The sequence below is a fragment of the Cotesia glomerata genome, linkage group LG6 (assembly GCF_020080835.1).
Source record: "Cotesia glomerata isolate CgM1 linkage group LG6, MPM_Cglom_v2.3, whole genome shotgun sequence".
Lineage (NCBI taxonomy): Eukaryota > Metazoa > Arthropoda > Insecta > Hymenoptera > Braconidae > Cotesia > Cotesia glomerata.
The window spans coordinates 23,544,818-23,561,945 of record NC_058163.1 but is presented as its reverse complement, the minus strand read 5'-3'; the positions used below and the strand labels follow the sequence as shown (position 1 = coordinate 23,561,945).

General features: G+C 26.9%; 1 protein-coding gene across 3 annotated transcripts in view; it reads left to right on the top strand.

The window, feature by feature from the left end:
* Window positions 1-2,838: 2,838 nt before the first annotated feature.
* LOC123266809 (glutamate receptor 1-like) overlaps window positions 2,839-17,128 on the top strand; it is a 276,715-nt gene continuing 262,425 nt past the window's right edge. For 2 of the 3 annotated variants that reach the window (XM_044731227.1, XM_044731228.1), the window contains exon 1: window positions 8,267-8,717. In XM_044731227.1, the coding sequence (XP_044587162.1) occupies window positions 8,381-8,717 (337 nt within the window). In that variant the 5' untranslated portion in view covers window positions 8,267-8,380. Of the gene's footprint in view, window positions 2,935-8,266; window positions 8,718-17,128 lie in introns of those variants that run through there. The other variant, XM_044731229.1, reaches the window with a different exon arrangement.

Genomic DNA, 17,128 nt, shown 5'->3' with positions numbered 1-17,128 from the left:
TTACTGGCGCCATCTTGATGACACTGCGAAACTACGCAATAAGCCGGGTGACGGTTGGCGTGATAAGTCGGGAAGAATTAGGCTCTTAGTTTTTTAATAATTTGTTTTAATTTAATGAAAGTAATTAGAGATTTTATTATTTAATAATTATAGATAGTAATAATAGTATAATACTGAAGTTAGCCGTCAGCTGTCAATTTTAAAAATTTTTTTAACTAATCAATTACAATAAAAAAATTCTAAAAATTTTCACTTGTAATTTTTATTAATTTTAACATGTGTAATTTTTTAATTAAATTTTTTTTTATACTAATTTTATTGCTATAAAATTTTTAAAACATTTCTAATGTCTGTTAACTTCAGTGTCATATAATAGTTTATTATCGCGAATATATAAAATAATAAATAATAAATAATAATTATATAATTATTTAAAGTTTGTGAGATAGTAAATTTACTTGGAACTTGAGTTGTCAAATTCGTACGTTAGGTCGCGAATCTTTTTTGATTTTGACAACTCATTATTATTATTGAAGTGTTTTAATTGTCATTTGATATTTAGTGCGTTGTCATAATTAATATTTAATTTAATGAATATGAAAGTAATGAAAATTAATTTAATAATTTATAAAATTTAAATTATTTACTAAATTTTTTTAATAAATAAAATTTTATTTTATAAGATATAAAATTATTAAATATTGATGAAAAATTAGAAAATGAATTTTTTTAAATTATTTATTTGTAAATAATTAGCAGACGTCTAAAAATTTTTTATTTTTTTTTATTAATTAAATTACAACTAAAAAGATACTTATAAAAAATTTCACTTGTAGTTTTTCAAGTTATTTAGATTTACATATATGAAATTTTTTTAGATTGTTTAATTGAAATTTTTTCCATAAAAAATTTCTAAAAATTTTGAAATATCGGCTAACTTCATTTTCATACAATTTTTTAGATTTTTAATATGAAAATAAAGTTAGCCGACATTTAAAAATTTATTTGATTTTTTTTATTAAAGAATTATTACAAAAAAATAAAAAAAAAATTTTTTTATTTATTAAAAACTTCAAAAACTATAAGTGCAATTTTTTAAAAATATTTTTAGTTATAAATTAATAAATTAAGCAAAATAAAAAAATTAAAAATGTCGGCTACTTTTATTATCATCTTTTTAATATAATAATTGATTTTTTTAATTATAAAAAATCAAATCTACTTTCATATTCAATAAATTAGTGAACAAGTGTAAAGTGATAAAATAAAACTAAAATTCGATAAAAAAAATCAGGTAAGACCTTTTATATTAATAAATAACATCCAAATGATAATTGCCATAATTAATTTTTAATTTTTTATGACATTGAAGTTAGCTATCACTTGACAAATTTTTAATTTTATTTAACAATTAAATTAATTCTAAAAAATTATTAAAAAAAAATTGCATTTTTAATTTTTTTAAATTTCTACATGTCAATTTTTTTTCGTCATAGTTTATTTGTCAACAAAAGTTCTAAAAATGATTAAATATCTTACAAATTTTTAATTTTATTTAACAATTAAATTAATTCTAAAAAATTATTTTAAAAAAATTGCATTTTTAATTTTTTTAAATTTCTACGTCAATTTTTTTTTCTAATTTTTTTTTCCATAATTTATTTGTTAACAAAAGTTCTAAAAATGATTAAACATTTGCTAAATTAATTTATGAAAATTAAGTTAGCCAAAATCTAGAAATTTTTTTAATTTTTTTAATTAAAAAAATTAGGAAAACGGTTGACCCTAAAGGCCATCCCTGCAACTTCCCGCTAATTCCGTTAATACCTAGCCGCTTTTTTGAGCTCTTCGAGCTCAAAAGTACAATCTGTGTGTTGTTTTAAGCTCTCCGAGCTCAAAAAGATACCTTTTCTATGCTTTTGAGCTCTTTGAGCTCAAAAGTCTGATAGAAGTTTCATAGAACACTATTTTTTGAATGTTCATACCGCAATAACTTTTGAATGAATGAACCGATTTTTACGCGGTTGGCGGCATTCTACGCAGTTTTTAAGCCTCATAAAGAATTTTTGAGTTTCAATTGGTCAAACTAGAAATTTTGGAGTAACTCTGAAAAAACACTTTTTTCGGTTTTCTTTCGTTCACGATATCTCTCGAACGAATCAACCGATTTTGACCGGATTGGCGGCGATCGACGTGGTTTTTTAAGGTTGAGAGCTGATTAGTTTTTGGAATCGATCGGTTGAGCCGTTTAAAAGTTATCCCAAAAAAACCACTTCAGAAAAAATTTTTTTTCCTACTTTTTTTTTAGATTTCTCCAAATTTCTCAAAATCTATCGGTCCGAATCGGTTCAAAGTAACAGGAAATCTAAGTTTGGCGAAGCCCTTTCGAATGGCACCAACCGCGATGAAATCGGTTCAACCGTTCAAAAGTTATAAGAGGTTTACATACTTACACACACACACACACACACATACATACATATAGACATAGTGACACCCTCGCGGGAATAGTCAGGAAAGCTTCCTAGGACCTCAAAACGTCGAGATCTGATGAAAACTCGATTCTCGAAAAACGGGGTAAAACCAATCTTCCCGATTTTTGAAAATTTTCAATTTTCTTAGCAGGAAGTTAAAAAATTATTACAAAAAAATAAGAAAACAAATTTTTTTTTGTAAAAAACTATAAGTGCAATTTTTATAAAATATTTTTTAGTCTTAATTATGGAAAAAAAAAAAATCAAAAAAAAAAACGTCGGTTAACTTTATTATAATAATCAATTTTCATTCTTTTTTTATAATTCTCTCAGTAAGGAATATCAACCAAAGACAAGCGGTTCGCCTTCTAGCATTGAAACTCCAGCTCTAATGGAAGATATACGTGTAAGCTAAAGTCATATATAAATAACTGGCTGTTATCGTCGCATGTATGATCAGGTAAGTTCTATTTCATTGAAGTGTACCTTTCAGAAGACATTAGGATAGGATACGATATGATGTTTGCATCCGCGAAAGAGTAAGAGTAAAAGCAGGAGAGAAAGCGGTTATATTGGTTGATGGCTTAGTATATAGCATGTAGAATAGATTGATAGATAGGCAGAGTAGATATATGGATAGTAGTGGTGTACTTGGACGTATATACACGTGCTCATGCTCATGTTTGCATAATATCTACAATTGCATACCGATAAGTGCACTATGGTGAGTGAGTCAGTGTATCCAGCACCACACATTATATATAGATTAAGTTTCGTTGAGTTTCAACGTACACATATACCCTACACTGATATTTAATATTATAATGCCATGATGTGTGTTGTATGTTGTGTCCATCGTCCATATTCCATATATATATATATACTGATATCAACGATTGACACTTTGGGAGGAGTGTATGACGAGTTGACGGGCTGCAGAGTTTAGTCTGGTCCGGTCTGTTAGTCAGTAGCATCCCAGTCAGTACACACCGGGATGTTGTATTATATGTACCAGCTGAGTAGAGGCAGAAGGTAATATAGAAATAGCTCGTGGCTGAATAGCGCACACATCAGGGTTTATAATAGCTTGTGTTCCTCTGCTTATTCTGCCGGCTCATACAAGTGCAATCGATGGTGAAGTTATGTTACAAATACTATAACTGCTACACGGAAAAAATTAAATTGTAATAAATAATAGTCGATTTATAATAAGTAATGATTAACTGAAAAAATTAACATTTCAAACAGTAAAATCAGGATTTTAATAATCACTTTATAATATTTATCATTTAAATGCTACAATTTATTATTTACATGGAAGAAAATACTATTAAATAGTAATATTCGCTATGTGAATGTCGAAAATGTTAAAGTATAATAATTAAGAATTTTGACTGATATTTATCATTTCGTACCTAAAAAATGATCGCATGATATTTTATTTTATTTTGTTTTATTTCAATAAACAAACCCAACAGCCTAGGCCATTAACAGGGTTAATAATACAATCGTTAGTACATAAGAAAAATAAATTTTTGATGTATAACAAGATGACTTATAGCTAGCATAGTGATTTCATTCATTTATACTCATAAAAATTGCTGAGTAATTATTGCTTATTACTTATTAATTATTACCTATTAAAAATTACTTATTAACTATTAATTCATGATATGTAAAAAATATAAACTACAGTTACTAAATTTTCTATACAAGCAACGTCAATGTTTACAAAGTAAAATGGTAAATTTTAAACGCAACGCTAAAAATCAAACTATAATTATTGATTTGCTTGGACTGGTAAAATATATACTTCAAGTGTAGAATTTTGACTGTTTCAAATGTTAAATTCTCCTACACAGAAAAAAAGGTTCACTTGAACCAAGAAAATATTTTACTTCCTAATTATTTTCTTGAGCGAAAAAAAAATTTTTTTTTTGACACAAGAAATTTCACTTATTCCAACAAAATTAATTTTCTTGCTTTAAGAAATACGTATCTTGATCCAAGAAAATTTATTTAAGTCAAGAAAATCTTGTTGTTTTGAGAAAATTCAGCCTCTTGCTCCAAAAAATTTAGTTCTTGATAGAAGTAATTTTTCTTGTCTTGAGAAAATTTCTCTCTTGCTCCAAAAAATTAAATATAAAAATAGAAGTAAATTTTCATCAATATTTTTATTGATTAACATGTCGAATGGAAATATTTCATCATTTTTTTTCATTCAATATGTATAATTGCACGCTAAAATAATATAAAATGGGTATCAAATATTCAAGAGAAAAATTTTCTCATGGTGAGAAAATTTTTTTCTCAGCTGAAGTAGGTGACACTGCTTCCCTAAAGTATCTAAAAATATTGATCAAATATAAAAATTTACTGTATCAAGTATTTATGACAATTTGAATGAAGAAAAAATGACTTCCACCAAGAATAGAATTTCAAGAAAAATGTTTACTTCGGCCAACACAACTTCGGTCTTCCTTCAGGCACTCGAAAATTTTCTTGAGCCAAGAATTTTGTTCTCCAATCAAGAAATTTTTCTTTCTGTGTGCTACCATCCATCTACCCATCCATACCTACTTTTATTATTTATTTAATAAAGGTTGTAAACAAATTTTTTCAATGCTTGCAATTAAATTTAAAAACTGTTTATACGAGTTTTTTTATGGTGCAGCGTGACGTGATTCACACCAAGTGTAGGTCGATTTTATCCGCGTGAGAAACCCAAGTGACTTCAGTCAATGAAATAAACGTCTTGTAAACTTGAGAACACGTAGCTAACCGTTTTACAAGCCCGTCAGAGTTGGATCGCTCTTTTAAAATTTAACAGTTTACGATCTTTATATGCTACTTTTTATATCTCTGCCGTCTGGTGCCCTTAAAATCACAGAGATTTGTTTATTGTCGGGTATTTGTTGTTGGATTAAACTTTTATCTCAATAATTCATACTTTTAAAAGTTTATCAGCTGGATTAAGAGACAAGGAAGGAAAAAGGAACGGGATGATTTTATAGAAATAGAAGCAAAGGTTGAGGTAAAGGGATGGTACATAATCGATGGGAAAGGCATACTGGGAAGCAGGAGCTTTTTAAAAGTTATATAGGTACCCACCACGCGGAGGATCCTTGTTTGTAACTTTGCTTTTACGTATAAAAGCACTCACTTCTGGTATTATCAGGTAGTATATGCCTGTATATACTTATTCCAAATAAGAATCTTGAATGAGCTAACACAGCATGGAAATCCGGGCGTTTAGTCGGAGAACCATATCTCGTAAACTATAATAACCGTATACGGAAAATGATACACTCAACTTTATTTAGCTTTTTATTTTTATTTATAATAAAATAATTTAGCGCTCGGCTGAAACAAAATATTTTATACTAACAGTATAATATTTACTTTTCTTACATTATATATTGATATTATGTTATAAGTTTATAATATAACGAAAAAAAATATTAAAAACTTTTTTTATCGTCCAACTCGTTACTCCATAATTTTGTATTTAATCTGACCCACATAATACTTCAGTAAAAAACGAGAGAGGAAAAAGAATAATAAATATAGCATAAAGTTTTAATTTTAAAAAACATTACTACTCATACATTAATTCTACCATAAATTTTGCATAGTCCGTCATTTTTATTAAACTTTTTATTTATAACTTACACTATTATTAATTTTTTTAATAATTTTTGTTATTATATTTAAGCAAAAAAAAATTATATTAAACTATTTAAGGTAAAGTACCCAGTAGTTGAACAGGTTTCAAAGTAAAACGTATTTGACCCTACTTTTAATATATAAAGATGTAATCATTAGTTCAAATTAGTGATTTTCATGAAAATATAAACAATTTTGAATTGATTGAAGCGCAAAATAACGCAGATGATTGATTATTTATATTTTAACGTTTTTAAAATAGACTGTGAAAGGAGTAGTAGTTGAACAATCAATTCTGACACGCCGCAGTAGTTAAACACTCCGAGAGCAGTAGTTGAACTAATAAAATATATGGCGATAGGCACACCAAAATTTTTTAACGTTTTATTGAAATATTCAAAGATTTATAACATATTATTGAATAATACTAAAAATAATACTATAAATATTTAATATGTTTATTTAAAAATGAAAAATATTTGTATTAAATTTTTTAATTACATTTTTTATGAATGACAAAGTAAATTTTCAATTATAAATAAAAAAAACTTAATTCAAAACGTTCTATAATTTTTAACTATGCTAATTTTTAGTTATAAAACTTATTTAATTTGCAGTAATTAATACAAATCACAATACTGATCAATAGTCTATAAACCTATTAAAGGTTAGAGTACTGTTAAAATTATACGGTCCCAGCTTGTTCAAGTTCTGGGTACCGCTTTAAAAATTGGGAGGTATAGTTATATACACATATATTTATAATATATATAAATATATGAAAAATTGATGTGGGTACTCAAACGAAAGGTATCGATGAGTGTAACTCCAGGATGAGCTTATATCATTAAAAATATCATTAGTGGACAAAATACAACGTCATTGCTTTATTATTCACATTTTTTAAAATATAAGCTCATCCTGATGTTACACTTATCAAGAGCTTTCATTTGAGTACCCACATGCATTTTGATATATTTTTTATATATACATATACATAAATATATAAAATATATGAAAAAATGATGTGGGTACTTAAATGAAAGGTCTTGATGAGTGTAACATCAGAATGAGCTTATATCTTTGAAAAAATCAATATTTAAGAAAGTACAGTGCAGTTTTACAAATATCTTGTGAATTATTGACATTTTTGAAGATATAAGCTCACCCCGACATTACATTCATCGAGACCTTTCATTTGAGTACCCACATCAATTTTTCACATATTTTATATATTTTATGTATATTACATATATAATTATATGAAAAATATATCAAAATGCATGTGGGTACTCAAATGAAAGCTCTTGATGAGTGTAACATCGGGATGAGCTTATATCGTTAAAAATGTCAATAATTAAGAAATAACCTTGTATCTTGAGAATTATTGACATTTTTAAAGATATAAGCTCATCCTGATGTTACACTCATCGAGACCTTTCATTTGAGTACCCACATCAATTTTTCATATATTTATATATTTTATGTATATTATATATATTTATATATGAAAAATATATTAAAAATGCATGTGGGTACTCAAATGAAAGGTCTTGATGAGTGTAACATAGGGATGAGCTTATATCTCAAAAAATGTCAATAGTCCACAAGATACAAGGTCATTTCTTAATTATGTACCTAAAGATAGATCATTTTCAAATACAGCTTAAATACTTATCATCATAAATTGATTATTAATTTAATCATAAAAACCCATTTCATCTTATAAATACACTGTCCATAAAATTGTGCTCATTCTCTTAATAATATAGATTTAATGAACTGTTGCAAGCACAAGCTTACTTGTTTATTAATAAAAAAATAATAACTACAGCAACAATAAATACATTTTAGCAGATTATGTGAAAAAAGTGATAAAAAAAAAAAAAAAGGTAGAATCGTGTCGTCCTAGAAACATCGCATCAGTCTCAGTAGAGCAGCGTATAGAGCCAAGCATCAACTCCTCCCTTACTATTTTTCTCTCTCAGTTGTATGTACGTCGTGTGACGTAACATGCGCGTTAAGCGTACGCTTCCACCCTGAGGATACAAGGGTGGGCCCCGGAGTCGGCGCGATGTGTAAAAGGGGGGCACAGGGTGGAGGGTGGAAGGTAGAGGGTTGAGGGTGCAGTCCAGAGAGAGGGATGCTGGGATCCAAGTGAACAGAGTTTAAGCTAACGGGTCCTAGTCTGTAGTAGTCTCCTTTACTATCAGTTTGTGTCAGACTATCGTGCGAGGAAGATGCTCCCGTTTGTCGTCGAGGGAGGAGCATCACCTCCGTCAACTCATACGGATATTTATTCCTTTTCATTATCATTAACGCGACCACCGGCACTTATTAACGAGCCAAGTATAAACAAACAAACACTCGGACAAAAACTAAATCGGGAAATTTATCTCAGACAACGATTATCGCGAGTTTCGAGTCGGAAAAATAGTGATTGTAAAATTATTAAGAGTAAAAATATGCAACCGGTTAATTTTATTAATTTAATCATGTGTGGAATCTTTTTAATGGTGACGGTGATCCTTGTGCCTGGAATTTCAGCAGCTGCTGCACCGGACAAAATTCCCATAGGTCAGTCTCATTTTTTAATTTGGTTATTAAAGAAAAGTTTTCTTTTTTTCGGATTAAATAATTGAATTTAAAAAAATTTTTTAGAATTAATTTTACGAATTAATTTTTATGTATTAATTTTTATGAATTAATTTTATGAATTAACTTTTATGAATTAATTTTTATGAATTAATTTTTATGAATTAATTTTTATGAATTAATTTTATGAATTAATTTTTATGAATTAATATCATGAATTAATTTTTTAGAATTAATTAAAAAATAAATTTTAAATTATTTAGAAGTAAATCCATTTACTAAAAGTCTAAAAAAATTTTTTTTTTATTAATTTATTGGTCTTTTTTTTAAACAATTGTCTGCAAATACTGTTGTATAATTTTCTTCGTACAAGTTACTTTTTTTCTATGCAAATATTTTAGTTCCCACGAGTATAAAAAGTTTTATTTTTAGTCAATTTTTTTTTTCGACAACGCAATGACGGAATTTTATTTTGTTTTTGAGTGCAAAGCAAACTCCACGTGCGTGAATGAGTGCCAAGGGTAACGAAATTCCCGAGTTTCGGTGTTACGTTAGTGCGTATTTTATTTTTTTAACACAAAAATATTTTTTAAGTATTAATTGATGACAAAAAAAAAATTATTTAACTTGATAATAAAAGTACTGTTCTCTTGTACGTACAGCGGAAAGTTTTGTTAAAAAAGAAAAATAAATATTTTCATTTATATTTCATGGATAGGAATAAATATAAATAAAATTTAGTGAAGACACTAAGGGTTGAAGTGAAATTGAGAAACTTTGCCATTGAGAGCAAGCTGGAAATGTCGACGCAATTGCGAGTTAGGAGAAAAAGTTTAACGTTGTGTGAACTTGGTCCATGACGACAGTTTTAAATTTCTTCGTGGATTTTTTTCCTTTCCCCGTTTCTTTTCTTTTTATTTTTCATTACCACTTAATATATTTACTTTATCGCGAATAATATTTAGTTTGGTTTCTTGAATCAGAATTCACAAACGTGACAACCGGGATGATTCGAGGATTTCTATTGGCGATAAAAAATAAAAAAAAAAAAAAAGTTTTATTGTATTTTATATAAATACTTGGCAGTTTGTTTTAGTTTATACAGATTTTAGTAATCGACATTGGAAACGTGCCACAATCTCAATACTCTTGAAAATAATCTTGATAATACCGATGAGTTTCAGAGATAACAGAGTCAGAGGTCCTTGTACCATTGGACTCTTTCCAACCTATATTTCTATCTATATATTTAAATATCATAATAACAATAATAATAATGATAAAATGTTTAAATAATAATAATTGAGGATTTTAAATGATTTAAAATTTGACAAGTGGTAGATACTGAAATCAATCGTGTCGAAACATTATGTTGGCTTTTAACCGTGATTCATGAGCTACCCCACGTTACGCTCTGAATCCGATTTCAAAGTGTATACACTTCCACTTTATCGTTATATATATATCTGTAGATACACTTTATACTAAACGATATTATCCTACGGTATTATACATACCCAATGGATATGTATCTATACAACCTATAAATTATGGAATTGAGTATACAAGTATATAAACCTCGGATAGCTTTTGCTGAATATGCCAAGTGTATAATTATCAGGATAAGCGCATTAACGTAGTTGTGTTTCTTACCCTCATTTTTTTAATTCATCAAGAAAAATGAACCGTTAAATCAATCTACTCCAGAAATTTGTTATTGGTATAAACTATTTATTTTTATTCTTACATTGAAGAAAATTTTTTTTTTATCAAATAATAAATCATTGAGATTATCAGAATTATATTCGAAACAGTAAAAATTAAATTTATAAAAATGTTTTTTTTTTTTAACTGTAATTATTCTATTTTTGACTTTTGTTAAATTGCACTGTACTTTTTTAACTATTGACGTTTTTAAAGATATAAGGTCATCTCGATGTTACACTCATCAAGAGCTTTCATTTGAGTACCCACATGCATTTTTGATATATTTTTCATATATAGATATATGTAATATATATAAATATATGAAAAATTGATGTAGGTACTTAAATGAAAGGTCTTGATGAGTGTTACATCAGGATGAGCTTATATCTTTAAAAATATCATTAGTTAACAAAATAGCAATGTTAGTTCTTAATTATTGACATTTTTAAAGATATAAGCTCATCCTGATGTTACACTCATCAAGAGCTTTTATTTGAGTACCCACATGCATTTTTGATATATTTTTCATATATACATATATGTAATATATATAAATATATGAAAAATTGATGTGGGTACTTAAATGAAAGGTCTTGATGAGTATAACATCAGGATGAGCTTATATCTGTAAAAATATCATTAGTTGACAAGATAGTTATAGCAGTTCTTAATTATTGACATTTTTAAAGATATAAGCTCATCTCGATGTTACACTCATCAAAAGCTTTCATTTGAGTACCCATATGCATTTTTGATATATTTTTCATATATACATATATCGACGGTCTAATTAGCAACTTGTCTAACTCCTTATTTTTTAGAGGGTGATTTTTTAATATTTTGATGTAGCAATAATCCAATTATAAATTATTTGAATGATTTAAACCTAAATATTATATCTCTATTAGATATTAATGATATTAAATGGTTTTTTTAAGTGATAATAAATTTTGAAATAATTGTTTTTTTCGTACAAATAGAAGATTTTCTAAAATGGAGTTAGACGATTGGCTAATTAGAACGTCGATATGTAATATATATATAAATATATGAAAAATTGATGTGGGTACTTCAATGAAAGGTCTTGTGATGAGTGTAACATCGGGATAATCTTATATCTTTAAAAATATCATTAGTTGACAAGATAGCAATGTTGGTTATTAATTATTAACATTTTTAAAGATATAAGCTCATCCCGATGTTACACTCATCAAGAGCTTTCATTTAAGTACCCACATGCATTTTTGATATATTTTTCATATATACATATATGTAATATATATAAATATATGAAAAATTGATGTGGGTACTCAAATTGAAGGTCTTGATGAGTGTAACAGCGGGATGAGCTTATATCTTTAAAAATGTCAATGGTTCACAAAATACAAGGATAAAAACCCATTTTATCATATAAATACACTGACCACAAAATTTTGCTTATTCTCTTAATAATATAGATGAATTGGAGAAAATCTAAAAAATATATGCCATGATTTGAAATAGGACAATAGCTAGTTTTGTTGTCATAACAAAATTTTTTCAGTGCATAAATATGAATTTGAACAGATAATTGGCTCGAGGAACTCCCGGATCTTCAAATATATCTCACTAGCCACAAAAAACAAGTTTGTCGACAAAACCATGAAATTTAATAATTTATATTGCCTACTCTAACATACAATTTAATTTTTTCATCAATCATAATTATTATCATTTGTTGTAAAACATAAAAATTTAAACCATCCCATTAAAATTCATAATTTAGTATAAAAGTAGTGCATAGAAAGTAAAATAAAATAAAATAAAAAAGGCTCGAGACAGACACGTATTTTAAAAGTTTAAAAGAGATTATCATCAACGCAGATTTCATAGAAAAAGAGAGTTTAAAAAAAAAATATGAAACGATGAGTGAACTGGGTAAAATAGTACCGTGGAAAAGCTATAAGATAAAGGAACGGGGGTGGGCTTCGGATTGCAGAAAATGAGTGCAGAAGAGGATGAAAGAGAAAGAGGAGTGAATGATGAGTACCTATAGAAATACTGAGGTCTCGTTCGCTCCCGAGGGAGTCCAGTTGCTTTTAAAAAAAAATAAATAAACTGAAATAATAAAAAATAAAAATACAGTAGTCAGAGTATAGTTTATGCTGATAGAAGAGTTGGTACCTTAAATGCTCGCTGCCTAACCAACATACATCACTCAAACGTTGCTTTTTTTCTATCCTGTTGTTGGCTTTCTTTATATTCTTTTCCTCTTAACTCTCTTCTCGACACCGGCTACTCGTGAATGTTACTTATCCGCCAGAAGACATACTCTCAACACTTGGGAAGCGTGATTTAACCAACGGTGCACTTTCTTAGGGTCCTTGACCTGAATGACGATGCTTGGGCACATGTGTTTCTTCCAACACTGTTATTATCTTAAGGCAACACTGCAAAAATTTTTTTTTCTTTAAAAAATTAATGCTTCTTTTTTTTTAATAATAAAAAATTCAAGAGCTACAAATTGATCATTCAATGATAAAAATATTTGATTATTTTTTATTATTAAAAAAGAAGAAATAATAAGAATAAAAATAATATAAATGAAAGTCTTGGACTTGTCTGTTGTCGTGGTCTTGTTTCTAAAAACAAAGCTCAAATGTACCCGGAGACAAGTCGGTGCAGTCGACGAGTTTCTATTCTCATGAGAGAGTGAATCGACTTTACTATTATATACATGTGTGTATACATTACTTTTCTCTTTCACTCTTATTCACTACACGGGTGGCATTGTATCAGCAAACAGTAGAAAATGTCAATGTTCTCTCGCGTACGTGTCTGACCATTCTCAATATTTTCCACTTGTCAATGACTCGTTCCTCAAATAACAACTCTATTTATAATTTATCAACACTTTTTTTTTTTGAATTATTTTTATAGAATTTTTTATTTTATTCTTAAATAAATTAAAAAATTAATTTGATTAAAAAAAATACTGAATCAATAATATCATTTTAATGAGTTAGATGATTTTTAATCTAGGAAAAAAATTTTTATTGGCTTTAATAATGATAGAATTTTTTGATTTTTACTAAACATTAGTAATTGTTCATAAATGATTTTTTACGAATTTATAATAATTAAAATTATTAATAAAAATATTTTGAGCTTACATTATCAATTATAAATTTTTTTTTAAATTTCATAATTAATTTTAATAATATACATTAAAATTTTACTAAATTTTTTAACAGTTTATTAATAAACTGTTAAAATAAATATTATCTATTAATTATCTCTTCAAAAAATATTCACAAAAAATTAAAAAACAATTATTTTTATATAATAAATGAATAAATTGTTTCAAAATAAATTAATTCTTCAGAATCAAGAATATTATTTTGATGAGTTAGATGATTTTTAATTAAGGAAAAAAATTCTTGAACTAAAAAATTTTTTTTGACTTAGTTTTAAACATTAGTAATTATTAACAAACGATTTTTTATGAACTTATAATAATTAACATTATTAATAATAATATTTTGAGCTTACATTATTAATTATAAATTTTTTTTAAACTTCACAATTAATTTTAATAATATACATTAAAATTTTACTAAATTTTTTAACAGTTTATTAATAAATAAATATTATCTATTAATTTTCTCTTCACAAAATATTTACTAAAAATGAAAAAACAATTATTTTTATATAATAAATGAATAAATTGTTTCAAAATAAATTAATTTATTAAGTTAATAAATAAATTCTTCTATTACTAAATAAATTCCATTAAAAAAAAACTTTTTTTTCTGGATTCAAAATTATCAAACTTTTAAAAATGATTTTTTTTGGCTCAAAAATTGTTCAATGTACTCAATTGTAATTGCCGAAACAAGCTTGATAATAAAGTAAAATAAAAGTGAAATTATGAAGATTGAATGAGTCAGTGAATAAATGAGTGGTAAAAAATCAGTTTAGTGTGTAACAGTGATGACCTTGTAATCTTCATGAATTAATACAATAGAATGATAAATGTGAAAATAAAACGGGCAATAAGTTATACTGTCAATCAATCGTTTAGCAAAATCATTCATCCTCATTGTGAGTTACAGCGTACACGTTACTTTTTTTTTCTTCACCTAAATAGAGACGAGGGTAAAAAGATAACGTGTGGGAAGAAACAAACAATTAGGGTGATATCGATTGATTGATTTGTGTCTTGAAAAATTTCACTGGTTTTAAATATTATAGAACAATATTCTCTTTCACGTTGTCTTTAATAATTAAAGTTATTATCAGTTAAAGTTATTTGGGTCAATATCAATTGACGAAATAAATCAGAAGGGTAGTGAGTAAAAGCAAGACAGAGAGATCTGGCTGGTATGGTAGTGAACGTATGGTATAGTAACGCCAGAAGGGATAATTTATTGGCAGCATAATCGCCAGCGATCGGATGCCAGTTTATGCGATGCCATGTAATTCGGAATGCGTTCACAGATTCTATAATTGATGCATTATCCCTATTAGAATGACAAAAGCGACATGTTTAGGTCTATATATATCTATATCGATATTTGTTTGTATGAAAACATAAATTCAACTACTCCTTTGATCGCTGAGTCCTTTCATACATACTGTTTATATGTTTATGTATAAATCAAGACATTTTGTTGTCAACTCAACTGCATTTTCCGTTTACTAGATCGTCAAGTTTATTTGCTCATGATTTATGTATACTCTTGCAGTCAAAGCACTTGATATTTAACTCCAATTATTTATTACTATCGTCTTTTTTTTGAAAAAAAAATAAGACGATAAATTTATCTTGCGCATAAAACATTCCATAAAACATAAAAGTCGCTTTATTAATGGACTCGTTAACGATCGATTATTTAAGCTCGGGTCTGAGTGCGCTTGCATCCGGGTTCGACGAATTTGCCCTTTAATGATACCCTGCTTTTTGCATGAGTTTTTAAATAATGTGCATTCACTTGATAAAAGTTATCGATGTAAGTTCACTATTTTGGAGACAAAAACTACTTGATTTAAGAAAAAAATTCTCTTCAAAATTTGGATATTGTTTTGAAATATTTTAATTTATTTCAGAAATTTATGAACAGAATCATAACAAATTTTTTATTCAAAATTTTCAATCTTAAATATAGTGCTTGACTTTTTTTTTTAAATAAGATACAGTATATTTTAATCAAGAATTTTTTTTTTGAATTGATAGTCGATAAAATTGTTTCTAAATATTAATAAATTATTTCAAAAATATTAAAAATGCTCAAAATTATTTTTTATAATTTTTATTTGAAATAAAAATATTTTTTTAAAGTATTTTTTTGATATTTTAAATGAAGAATTTTTTTTTCAAGCTAAGAAAATAAAATTTTTAAATGAAAACAAAATTTTTAAAAATAGTCTTTTTTTATAAATAATTTAATTGTATCTCATAAAGATAATACATCTAAAAAAATAAGTTTCAAGGTAAAAAATTATTTATTCAAGTCGTAAAATTCTCTTCAAAATAATTTCTTGAATCAACAATATTTTTTTATAAAAATTAGTTTATTTCAAAGTCATTATTAAATACATAAAAACCATGAAACTTAAAAATCATGCACAGAAAAAAAGGTTCATTGAAGCCAAGAATATTTTTCTTCCTAATTATTTTCTTGAGCGAAAAAAAAAAATTTTTTTTTGACACAAGAAATTTCACTTATTCCAACAAAATTAATTTTCTTGCTTTAAGAAATACGTGTCTTGATCCAAGAAAATTTATTTAAGTCAAGAAAATCTTCTTGTTTTGAGAAAATTCAGCCTCTTGCTCCAAAAAATTTAGTTCTCGATAAAAGTAAATTTTCTTGTCTTGAGAAAATTTCTCTTTTGCTCCAAAAAATTTAATATAAAGATAGAAGTAAATTTTCATTAATATTTTTATTGATTAACATGTCAAATGGGAAGATCAAATAATATTTCATCATTTTTTTTCATTCAATATGTAGAATTGCTAGGTGAGAAAATTATTTTCTCAGCTGAAGTAGGTGGCGCTGCTTCTCTAAAGTATCTAAAAATCTTGATCAAATATAAAAATTTATTGTATCAAGTATTTATGATAGAATTAAGAAAAAATGACTTCCACCAAGAATAGAATTTCTCGAAAAATTTTTACTTCGGCCAACACAACTTGGGTCTTCCTTCGGGCACCCGAAAATTTTCTTGAGCCAAGAATTTTGTTCTCTAATCAAGAAATTTTTCTTTCTGTGTGCCGATGAATTGACTTTGTTTTATCTAGAAAAATTCCTGAGTAAATATTACTACCCAAGCTATTTATTAAGAATTAAAATATTACGCGATATTTGCAGATAATTAATGTTTACTGTAATTAAGTATACACAAGAACTAGGTACGGTTCAATATCTAAAACCTCAGGTTATAGATATAAATCTGAACGGTTAACTCAGTGAGGTTCTTATTACCTCGTAGTTTAAGTAAATAAAGACGACGATATTGGAGCAAAGGAGGTTAAAGTCTACGGTTAGAGGAGAGAAGACGATAGTAAACGGTTAGTAGCTTCATCGATCCCACAATTTAAGATCCTTCTAGCTTCCTCCTTCTCCTCAGTCTTTGTAAGCCCATCCCATCCTGGAGCATCCTGGTGCTAGTGGTAATGAGTGTACTCCTCTACTCGGCTTGCTTCA